We start from the raw sequence: 12,871 nt of genomic DNA, 5'->3' as shown, positions 1-12,871 counted from the left end.
GTGATAAAACTATTAAAAAAACTAAGTATGAAAATTTTTAGTGGTTTTTCTTAAGTTTTAACTAGCGAAATAGGCTGTTTTTAGCGCTTTTATAGGGGTTCCAAACATTCGCGGATTCTAACTATTCACGGGGGGGGTCTGGTACGCATCCCCCGCGAATACAGGGGGAACACTGTAAACACAAATGAAATAACATTGCTAAACTAATTTTTATTTATATTTTTTAATCAGTTCGTAGTTTAGAAATAATGGTGAAGCCTTTGGAAGGTTTTGATAGCTTCCTTCTGCTTGATGATCGTGGATATTGTAGAAGGATTTCGACCATACTCGTTTGCCAAATCAACGATACGAACGCCACGTTCATGCTTTGCTATAATTTCATGTTTTGCTTCCATCGAAATAATTTTCTTGGGTTTTTCTTATCACCTGCTTTGTCTTTAGCTTTGGGACCCATGGTTAATAATAAAATAGACAAAATAACACGAAAAATAGGCACAAATACAACGAACTAAACAACGACGTGTTAACGATGCAGCAACAACAAACAGACTGAATGGTGAACGCCATTTATCGGTCGCCTATACAACTATCAAATCGTAAAATCGTATCTCAAATATTTCGTTGTATATCAAAGCACATATTTTCGCAAATTTTCTGTTGTATCTCAAAACATTCGTATATTAGGGCAATCGTATGTCAAGGTTCCAGTGAAATTTGATCAGAGAGAGAGAGAGAGAGAGAGAAGAGAGAGAGAGAGAAGACAATGGTCTCGGGGATTGACGTAACGTTTATTTTCTGAACAGATAGGACAGAGAAGTGTTCGTTTCATTAAACAGCCTCCTACTCATGCCAGGAAATGTTTTGTTGATACTAGTATATAAGCCTTTTTAAAGATACGTTTACTTTAATTAGTCTAGATGATACGTAAATAGTAATCAACAGTTCTTGTAGCCCTCAAGATTTGGCAAAATCACTCCAGGTTGTACATAAAACTTCAAGAATGTAGTGTCACCAGAGGATTACAATAGTTTTTACCTTCAAGAACCAGCATTTTTTTTATGAAAATAACTCCAGGTTGTACATAAAACTACAGGAAACAACATGTAGTGTAACCAAAGGATTACAAGTAAGGTTTTTATAACTTTTTATTAGTTTAAGACATATTTCCAAACGTCGTTCCGGCTTACGACGATTTTCGGGTTACGACGCGTCTCAAGAACGGAACCCCCATTGTACCCGGGGACTGCCTGTATGTGTATAATATATTATATAATATATATATATATTATATACATATATATAGATATATATATAATATATAATATATATATATATATATATATATATATATACTATATATATATTATATATATATATACATATATACGTATATATATACATACATATATAATATATATATAAATAAAGGTATAAGCTAAGTAAAGGGCGTTTGAACGTCGAAAGGTCTTGCGGAAACTCCGTTGTTTATTTTCCCTCACCACGAACCACAAAACATAAGGAATTAACGTTTATTTGGTATCAGTACTTTAGCCCGCTGATAACATGCGGGTCAAACAAGACAAGAATGCTGAAAGTACCAAGTACTTTACAAAAATAAAATTAATTTCAAAATGTCAACCCCAAAGCAGAAACAGAGTAAACAAGCCTAGTGGTATGCTTGCCTGTTACCTATTAATATAGCTTCATAACAACAGAAAACATTATTTTAGTTATCAAAATCCCCTCTGAACTATGAAGGGATGGTAGTCTAGAAGGTTCTGCATAACCTAAGATTTTTCATAATAGGTATTCAGAGCTTTTGTTTAATCTAATGTGCCAATAAGTGCTGTATCTTGAGACAAGGGGTATAAACAAACTAAGAAATGGCAGAGGGCACCCAAAGTCTCCTTAGGACTCGATGGGGAAACCTGCTGGAACAAAGTTAAGGCCCAATGCCCTAAATAAGGTTAGGTTAAGGAAAAGTCTGGTTAGGATGTATTATATTTTTCCAAATTTTAGCTAAAAATCATACTGATACCCTCCAGTCTGTAGTTACTCTAATTCTGCTGTCAAATCAAGCTTGACTGGCTACATTATAAGGTCAAGTATAGGCCTAGTTATATTCAAATGTCAAAGGCTACCCAATTCCAAAGCAACGTTCCTGACCCAAAAGAAGAACCATTTACACATTTATTCTTTGGTAGATCTTTAAGAATTTTAAGTAATATTTATTCGGACAACTGTAATTAACCCCCAAGGGCCAGTACTAAACACGGTGAAATACATTAGACGTCCCCAATCCCTAGTGGATGTCGTATCCGCGGTTACGTTTCTTGCAGGGTAATTCTAAAGAATAGTTCTGCACGAACTGCAAGGAACGTAACAGCGGATACAACATCCACTAGGGATTGGGCCATCCAATGTATTTTGCCGTTTTTAGTACTGGCCCCTGGGGGTTAATTACAGTCGTCCGAATAAATATTACTTTAAATTCTTGTTCAGTAAGTAAAATAACATAGGAAAACGCCAATTGCCATAGTCTAGGCCACCGCGGATTGCTTCTGTAGAAATACCTATTCTTTTTCTAACTTTAATTGCCCTACAAAGTAAAACCCATTAAATTCTCATTGCACTTGGAAATTGAAAATCTGGTTTTTCTATGTTTCTATGTGCGCTCTGGATGTTTCCGATGCTTATTTCGTTAGCAAATGACCTAACCAAACACATTTAAACTAACTTAATGAACATAGTCCTTCACCAAATGCAGAGTCTATTATAGTTAGAAAATATTCTGTGACCTTACATTATCTGATTGAGAATTATCAATAGGCTTAGGGTCCTGGTATTTCACTCATTCTGTGTTTTCGCCTACCCAAAACCCTCACTATTCCACTTTTGATCCACCAAACTGTAGGATAGGTATAGCCTAAGGGGGTCCACTACCTTTGAAAGTAGCCTAATTACATATTTAGGTATATTTAATAAAGCGAAGGTCAAAAACGTTCAAAAGCACCCATTAAAAAATAAGGAAAAACATTTTCAAATCCAAAACGCAATAGGCTAATGACTTAAAGTGTAAAATAGGCTAATAGGGTACCCTTTAAAAAAAACAGTTTTTCATGCCGAGGTCCCCATATAACCAAAGTTAGGTGGAGTCAAATTTAGGCATGGGTACTGTAAATATAGGGGAAACATCAGTACAGGCCAACCCTCATCACGGTAGACGGTCTTATTCACTCGATATTTAATTGGTGAAACATGAATACAATTGCAACTCTAAGCATACCATTTAAAAGACTGAAGTTTCGTCAACATATTGTGATATATGAAAGCCCCATACGAACTAAAATAAGCATGTGAGCTCTTCGTAAATATGTTTTCAAGGCAGTTTTGAAATCCAATATGGCGGCTACGTTTTTCATGGACGGTTCTCATCAGTGACGGACACCATCTTTCCCCAGCCTTCCCAGCACTCATTTGAACAATGTTAGCGTATGTATGTAACGTTTATTGATCTTACTCAAGATTGCAGTTGTAATCAGCACAATAAAACAACATTTTGTTGCCTATATTAGTGAAAGTATGAAACTTGTTATTCCCGGGGTTATGGTTGGAACTGAATTCATTCTTACCTTGTAATCGGCGTTTTTATCCTTACTGCCATCACAACTGAAACTCCACAGTGCTTATTTGATTGTTATTATACACATTTTGGTCTCAGTTCACTCCACATTGCACTTTAAACCCGTTGCTGTTCCTGGTTTCTAAGCGCGCGCGCCATAAACACAATTACAAATAGCAGACGACGACAGACGACGACAGACGACGAAACTGCAAAGTTTTATTCCCTAAACTGTTTACTTTACTCGTTATTTAGTTTAAATTTACATTGTTATTTAAAAATTTTGATTTAATTCATGTATATTATCCCTTTTTTGCAACCAAATTACCCCGAAAAATTACAGATATTTCTAACGTAGATAAAATCAAATGTTTCTAACGTTTTCGTACATCTGGCTGCCGAAAACCATAGAGGAACGAATACGGAAAAGTGCATAGAGGAACGACTACGTTTTTTTTTTTTTTTTTGCTTTTTTGTTTTTGCTAGCACTTTTCATTGATTTCAGTCTTTTTTAGTATTTTGAATTCTTAAATAATCGTATGCCAGAAAATAAATGTAACCTTTAATGTTTGCATGCTTTAATGTTTGCATGCTAAGAATGGCAAAATCATCGTTGCCACATTAGTGGAGCTTCACACATACGCCGTTCCATTATCCTGTTAAGCGTCCGCCCCTGATGAGCTCGCTGCTAACGTACCGTCACGCTTTTTTTGTAATCAGCGATCATAGCACTGATGATAGTTTTTTCAAAGTTAATATTGATTTTTATGCTTGTTATTCATACTGTAATTAACTGTAGGAAACTCTCTCTCTCTCTCTCTCTCTCTCTCTCTCTCTCTCTCTCTCTCTCTCTCTCTCTCTCTCTCTCTCTCTCTCTCTCTCTCTCTCTCTCGGAGTCCAGTCACTCGGCAAAGAAAAGTCATCTTCACTCCCGCAATTGGAAGAAAAGTTTGTATCATCACTGGAGGATTCAGAACTAGAGCTCTCATCATCAAATAGGTTATCAATATCACACTCCTCATCTAGTATTTGATTGATCTCACCTAAAGAAATATGCCTCCTCTTTGGGACAATCATTGTGAAAGACGCGAAATCCAATTTGTCTCGATAAAACGCCCGAAGCGTATTGAAAGAAAACCAACAGGGACAGGCAGTTTTCTAGCATAAGCGACCACCAGGAAAGAGTTGCCAGGCTGGAAATAAGTTTCCCATGTGCTGAGAGTGTTACCAAATGATGTTCCTACACTTTCTATACGAGTAAACGTATTATTACGGGGCTGACGGCTTGACAAGCACAGTTAAAGTCTTGAACGTAATATCCCGTTGAAGGCGCTACCGAGTAGATCGCGGTAAACGTATTATTACGTGGGTGACGCTTAACAGGTTATAAACTGTTTCCATGAATTCTAGTTGTCATAGTAATGCAATAATGATAAAATTGCTATTTATGTATATATACTTCCAATACATAGCCTAATTTCACCAATTTCAACGTTTTGTGTGTAGTCTTATACCCAGTTTGGAGGGTCAACACATACCGAATGGCAACAGAGAGAGAGAGAGAGAGAGAGAGAGAGAGAGAGAGAGAGAGAGAGAGAGAGAGAGAGAAAGGAAGGCGGAGGAACGAAGAAGAAAAGGGATGGCGGTGGAGGGGGGGGGGGGGTGGGGAGAGGGTAGGTGGAGCTTTATACGCGTGTTCGTATCCATTTCTGCATAATGGAGTTTTTGTCTCTTGGTACAAGGACAAGTGTCGTTATTCTTTACGATTAGTGATTCACGATACCCTTATAAATTACGGCACTGGGTGTAATGCACTATAGCAAAATCTCGTTCTGTTAAGAGTGTTCGTTACAGAAATAGGTATTGCCCAAAAACGTGCTTGCACTGTCTCTGAAACCCATAGTAGACATGCTGCTAGTTGTCAATCAAGTTTTTATAACCAAGTATTTTTTACAAGCTAGCTATTGAATAAATTTGTATTTTTCTCAGTCAAAACATATGCCCCTCAATGCTAACTTTCTCTTTTAACGACTTTCTGGTCATTGCAAATTCGGCCCCATAATTTCTTATGGTGCGAAAACAGACAAGAGGCCCATGGACGAAAACGATTGCGTCACACTACGGCGATAATCCAGCAGTAAAACATCTTCATATATCCAAAAAGTAAATAATAAAGATATATATGCGCATTACGATTATAACAATTACATGTATAGCTGATAACAATCTGCATGAATAACTGGTAAACTGTTCTGCAATGACAGTTGAGTATAGCAATTATTTACAATAGGTACGAAAGTCAAGATGTCGTGACGTCATAATACAGAACTTGAAAGAACGTTCTAATTCAGAAAAATAATTACTTAAATTTGAGTCAGAGTCGAGTTACTTTTTCAATAACGAATATTTTCAAATTAATCATCATAAATATGTAAAATATTGATGTTTTACTACTTATTTAAAAATTAGCCAAGAGCACGCTTCTCGTCATCTTCTTTACCCCAACAAGCTGTTTACGCCTGGCTTGTTGTTGATGAGAAATCGTGTTTCGATTGTTGTGATAAAAGTGCTCCAGCGTCTGTGGGTACAAGTGGTGTGCGGATTTATCACAGGAAATGGTTAGTTTATTGACACAAGCTACTCCGTAAACATCGAGATGGCGTCAATCTTCTAAATACCTCGAGTTGTAAGTAAAATGTTGAACGCGTTTTGGTGAGATTTCCACTGCGTGGGCGCCATTTTCAGTACCCTCTGTTTAAATCTGTTTAAATCTTAAAAATTTGGCCTTAATTTCTAACTTTGGAGAAAATACTTACTTCGAAAGGAGAGTAGAGGTCTTTAGCTCCTTTTCTCACCAACAACAAGTCGCGACTGATGCCGATCTCGGGTGTCAGGACGCGTTATAATGTACTTTTTCGGAGGGTGGCTTGCACTGATGGTAGCTGGCCTGCGTGGCCTGCTTTGATGTTTTACCCTAGGCCTAGCCATCAAGCTTGAATCCTATTAAAAAAAACCTGCCAGATTAACTAAATATCAACACTGAAGGAACCACGGTCACCTTGCAAAAAATTATATAGGCATTGCAAGACTTAAGTTACCAATCGGCGGTTAGGCTGGTTCAGTAGTTTTCAAAAACACCTGGTAATCACCCACGCCAGACCTGGCCTAAGCCTAATAGAAAAAAAAATAGCCGCCATTGCCTTTGGACTCTCGTAACAATTACCCACCTGTGATAACACTTCAGGAGATAACTTCGACGCCCTAAGAAACTCATGAAATTGATTCAGGGGAATAACACCAGAGGCTTCGCTGTCTAAATGTGTAAACAAATCTCCATAATATTTCGTTTCGTTATCCGTGTAGGTGATTTCATCCATTGTTAACTTATTTTCTCAGCTGATTCTCTAAGCAACACTCCAAAAGTGTTCTCCCGACACCGTCAGTGGATTAATCATCATCGGAAAAAAGAACGACGGCCGTTTTCCTTAGGAGTGACTGTGGTTGTTGACGTCTTTTACTTGTCAGACATATTTGTTGACAACTAATCACTGTTGCCAGATTTAGTTTCTGGAAGTGCTCCTCTCCGGCTCTAGTTTTCCACCTTTCACAAGTACGACTGCAAGCGTTATTTATGCAGTAATCAACAATATCACCACTATTAACATTATCAAAAGTTAAACTAACATTTTATACTGAAGCAGTTTACGGTAAATTTTCAATATGTTGGCCTCCATAAACATATATATCCTAACCATATGTGAAAGGTAGTACGACTAGATATTTACAGATGATTGGGAATAAATTCATATAAGAAATCATTATCTTTTTTCAGTCCGAGGAAATTAAGGTGATATACAGCTACTACATATAATCACCTCAACATGGGTAAATTCTCAATTTTCGTAGAATTTTAGTTCCCTGTCCCAAGTCAACTCGAGCGCCGAGATTGAGATGAAGCTGACCATTGAAATAAAATTTGAATTCCTTTGAAGCTATCATATCAGATAGAGCCATAAATGACGTCTATACCTTTTCTTTGTGCCCTTTTCATCTTCCTTCAGAAAAATATGGACTAATGTTTCTTTAAACAATCTGATAGAGATAATAAGAAATATAAGCGTTAGACATAACTGTACAAAGTGGCGTTTTGTGCTTTTATGAATTAAGTTTTTACTATAGAATTTATAGAAAAAATCCGCAATGTAGTTTTACTTCAATTAGTTTTAGGTCAGCTCGTCGTCCTTACTGCTGGGCAGGCTTTGTTACCGATGCACCTTAATTCTAACAGAAGAGAACTGCGTTCATATGGTAGAAACCTGATGGAATGTAATGACTAAGCCACTGTCGGTATAGATATCGAAGTGTAGTTAAAGTTATGTATTAACTTGATGTAATGCATTACATGGGCATGATTCTTTTTTAGCCAATGTTATTTATGGTTATGAAAGCATAATTTTTCGGGAGGAAAAAAGTAAAATGTTACTTTCAAGTTAGAAACATTTATGGCAACACTGCTGGTGAGGCACATAAACTAAACCGATGGTTCTTTAATCATAACAATGCCAATCTTTTCGTTAGTTTTTGCTATTTTACATTGGTAATTACAATAATAAATAAAAATCAGTATTATGAACAATATTTTCCGTATTGTCTTACCAGCTGTTTTCTAAAAACAATTTGGAATGTTTTTAAACTTCTTCGGTATTTTGGAATTTGTCGAAATGAACTTGACCCCGCCCACTTTCCATTTCAATTAAACATGTTTACCGCTTGCAATTACAATTACAATGTATCGAGGCATGATGTAAATTTTGTATAACAAAGTCATAACTCATTATTGTGCGGTGTACAATCACCACAAAATATGTTACAGCTAGATTATGGCAAAGAATTGGACTGAGCTTTATCGATTGGTTTTCATCAAATGTGTGCCGCTTACATGACTGAATCGGTTTGAACATTCTGTCTAAATCGTAATAATAAGATAATTGTATAGAGTCTAAATTTTGGCTGTCATAATAATTCCATAGCTTTACTTGATATTTACTCTTTTCATTCCTTCTCCTGGACTAATAACAGCTTGAATTAATAAATGAAATTGTAAAAAGAAACAAAAACACCGGAACGATCTCGAGGTCCGGCTGTGCTTCCCAAGGTTTTGCATCAGGAAATGAGTCATTGCATGCGAATTAAAAAAAAAAAAAAAAAAAACGAAAAAAAGTTAGTTAGATGGTCACTACCAGGATACAGTTCTCTCTCTCTCTCTATATAATATATATATATATATATATATATATATATATATATATATATATATATATATATATATATAGTATATATATATATATATATATATATATATATATATAAGAGCATCAAATTTCGTCTAAAATCATCGGGAATAATTTACACCCAAGAGGAATAATAAATGACAAGTGCTTCGGCACCAGAGGTATAGTGAACCGGATATTATGCTGAACTTGTAGCTTACTATATGAATATAAATATCCCAGTGTATGTGACAAAAACAAAAATTCATATATATATATATATATATATATATATATATATATATATATATATATATATATATATATATATGAATTTTTTGTCACATACATTGGGATATTTATATTTACATGTAGTAAGCTACAAGTTCAGCAATAATATCCGGTTCAATATGCCTTCTTTCCATATTTTTTTTTTTTTTTTTTGTAATATATAAGCTATTTAAAAATAGTTTTATTCCTACCCTTTATAGATATCCCTCTGCCCACTGACAATCCTTTCCTTATATCCTATGACAAACAAAATGAAATTAGGTCCACGCTATATATATATATATATATATATATATATATATATATATATATATATATATATATATATATATATATATATATATAGCAAGGACTTATGTAGTGTTGAGCACCACAATACAAATGCATACAGCAGTTGGATAGTAAGTCTTTGGAGTGCTGGTATTGAAAAATCTTTCTTGAATTAGAAAATAACTAATATAAAATGTCATACAATGTAACAAATTCATTAACTTGGTAGCTTAAATACAGCGGTTCACGTAATATTTTAAAGATTAATATTGCCATAATTATTCACGGCATAACCAATGATCCAGAGCTAGACGGTTGTACAGAAAATTTGCTCCAGGGGAAAACTCTTATCACTCCAGGATTCAAATTCGCCATTAGTTCTTTTAGCTTCGTAAACACTTTACCATATATAGCTTCTGTTTTGTCAGGTAATACTAGATATGGACGAGGAAGGACTTTCTCGTGAATATTAGCAATCAGACTTAGATACCATCCATTTGGAGAAAACTCTAAAAGTACGGAAGTACCATCAAGTTCCAAGTAGAAAGATTCTTTGCAGATCGTTCCCAAACGTTCAAAGAACACAGGAAAACAGGAAAAAAAATTTATTTCCATGTGCAAAATGTATAAATGGTTTACAATTAACTTCTTTAGGACAACACACAACCATGGAAACCACTATACTGTGGTGAAAAATTATTGTATGGCGGTTTCTAAATACCGGGATACTACTCACCTCAACAACGTAACACATCACCTGATATGATGAGCTTCTGGCTTAAATACTAGGAAGGAACACATAGTCCCATAACGTTAATCACATCGAATTATATTCACAATTCGCTGAGCTTGTACAACACTTTCACTGTGATGACACGAGTGAGTGAGGAATGAATGAAAGAATCTTGTGAAATTTAAATTCCTAACGAATTAAATAACACAGAGTAACATATCAGAGTGGGTAGCGAATTCAAAATACATGAAAATCGATTAGGCCTACTATAAGCATGCTCAAAAGGATTTCACACTACACTGGCACTCAACTTATTAAAATCGTAAAATGGCACTCAAATTAATCAAAACTGTAGCAAAGATCGAACTATACCGCAAGACCCATAGTTATCACTTCAGAACAAAAGATGAACTAACTAATATATCGCCGTCTATTTCTGTCCTGCACAGTGCACTCGAACTTTATAGGGAAGATGCCAGTTGCGTAATTAGAGTGAATATATAAATGCCTCACAAGGTTCATTTTAGCACAAAATCCTAAAAAGATAAGAATCAACTTCGTTACAGAAACAAAGATAAATTCCAAACAAAACTTGTGAATTTCAACATAAAGGTTAAACGTATTTAATTAATTAGTGGTGTGTGGCAATGAATTGGATAATGCCATGCTCATACTCCACATTGGGAGGAGTGTGTAAATACAGCTTGTTTAACAACTTCGTTCAATCGTTACCACTTTCAATATTTGATACAGCCATCAAAAATATATTAAAATCAGTAAATTTCATAAAAGATTAATACTGTGGAATAACATAAGCGTCATTCTCGAATAGACGTGGTTTTGTTATATATAAAGTCATTAAATTTACATACAAAAACATTATCAAATAGAAATATTGAGGGTAAGTTCCCACAACCATTTGGGAAGAAAAGACAACATATAAGTCTTCCAGATACTTTTCCCGAATTGACAGAAAAACAAATTTGGTTAAAAGAGGACACGATTAGCAGTACATAACAGTTTGCGTATTAGACTCGAAGAACGTTTAAAAGACAGTTTGGGAAGTCCGCTAGGCCTAGATTATACCGTGCTCCTGTCATGTCCTACGGAAAATCAGTAACTTTGCCTGTTGCTGGAGTTAATCCTGCAGGACTACTTTCGTCAGGGAACGGTTTTGAGTACCAGATGAAGAGAAGTTTTTACGGTTTACTTTGATCAACTGTTACTGAGGTCTCCTTGGGTGGATTAGTGCCATCAGTGCACCTCATGGGGCGCACTGTAGGCATTACTTTCTTTCCTTTTTCTGTAACTCTGTTCATATTCTCTTTCTTCCATCATACTTTCCGCCCTCTCCTAACAATTACTGCATATTGCAACTGCTTTGAGGTTTTCCTCCCATTACACCTTTCAGACCTTACGACTATCAATTTTCCCTCCAGCGCTGAATGACTTCATGGGTCCCAGCGCTTGGCTTTGGACCAAAATTCTATAGTCAATTCCATTCCGTTACTAAAAGGGGAGGGGGAAAGAAAGGCAATTAGTTCATGGAATAATGCGATTTGCTGTTCCCGTTATTTATTCAGTCCATTTTAAGAGAGAGAGAGAGAGAGAAATGACTCGAGATGGTAATTTCAGACTCCATGTTTTCATTATACCTAAATCTCAGATCACGTCATTTTTATCTCATTAAGTTTTTTCCTCAAAAGAATAAGGTCTTCCCAATTTGTTTCTGCTTATCTTTTCATTTTTCTTAGAAAGTGCATCCGGTCGACTTCCTTTGACTGTTTATCAAGACGAGACGAGAATGATACATCCTAATGAATTATTATCTTGTAAAGGAACGCATTTTAAGCGACTTCCCCGCAGAGTTTTGGTAATACAGCGGCAACGGCCCAGAATTATTGTAAAAACGGTGGAGATGAGGAAGCAGAGAAGAGTGGATTAATAAAAGCAGAAATGACGAGTGAAAACATATTAGAGGAAAATACTGTATTTCATTAGAAAGCTTAATAAGATGACGTAATTTCAGAGATTGCTACTCGGTGATAAAACACGTTTTTCTTGCTGAATTTACCTTGAACGTATTTATTTCCACAGAATCTCAACAACGGTAGATATTACGGTCCATTCCACGTGAAACGTGTTTCTGAAAAGAAATTTAAGGAATTTCCGTCATGAAGAAATGTTAGACGCCACAAGGCAGGCCATCCAATCAAGTCACCGTGTTTCTGGAGTGCCGTTATAAAGCATTTGCAGCGGTTGGCCAGCCAATCGGCGTTTATTTAATGTCTGGATTTGTCCTGAATGAGAACCGAGTGACACGCGTCCTAATCAACCAACCAACTGTATATCGCTATTAACGATAGTGTTATTAATTTTCGAGTAATTATGTTACCGCTATAATGAGTTTAGACAATGCAAATTCTACGGCAGTGTACAATGTGGGCCGACTAGCACGGGATATGTGTGAAGAAAAAAACCGAACAGAGAAATGTATGTCTGTCATTGGCTTGTATGGTGAATGCAGATACTATTTTGGATGTCTCGTATTCAGGTGGATAGTGATGGTGCTGATCGTGAACCTTTTTTTTAATAGATTCTTTGGTAGTATTGTTGTAACTGAGCAAGGACACCTTCTTAGTCTAATATGCGAGGGACAAGAAAAAAAAAAACCCAGTGATATTT

General features: G+C 35.8%; 1 protein-coding gene across 8 annotated transcripts in view; it reads right to left on the bottom strand.

The window, feature by feature from the left end:
• Positions 1–10,508, bottom strand: part of LOC135211949 (ralBP1-associated Eps domain-containing protein 2-like) — a 41,077-nt gene extending 30,569 nt beyond the window's left edge. For 6 of the 8 annotated variants that reach the window (XR_010313780.1, XR_010313782.1, XR_010313781.1 and 3 more), the window contains exon 1: positions 6,850–7,179. Coding sequence is in view for 5 of the 8 variants with exons in the window: in XM_064245197.1 (XP_064101267.1) it covers positions 6,850–6,999 (150 nt within the window). In the remaining 3 variants the exon portion in view is untranslated. Of the gene's footprint in view, positions 1–6,849; positions 7,180–10,189 lie in introns of those variants that run through there. The other 2 variants (XM_064245199.1, XM_064245196.1) reach the window with 2 other exon arrangements.
• Positions 10,509–12,871: the final 2,363 nt, after the last annotated feature.

The sequence above is a fragment of the Macrobrachium nipponense genome, chromosome 40 (assembly GCF_015104395.2).
Source record: "Macrobrachium nipponense isolate FS-2020 chromosome 40, ASM1510439v2, whole genome shotgun sequence".
Taxonomy (NCBI): Eukaryota; Metazoa; Arthropoda; class Malacostraca; order Decapoda; family Palaemonidae; genus Macrobrachium; species Macrobrachium nipponense.
The sequence above is the reverse complement of the archived record's forward strand: the minus strand, read 5'-3'. Positions and strand labels throughout refer to the sequence as shown.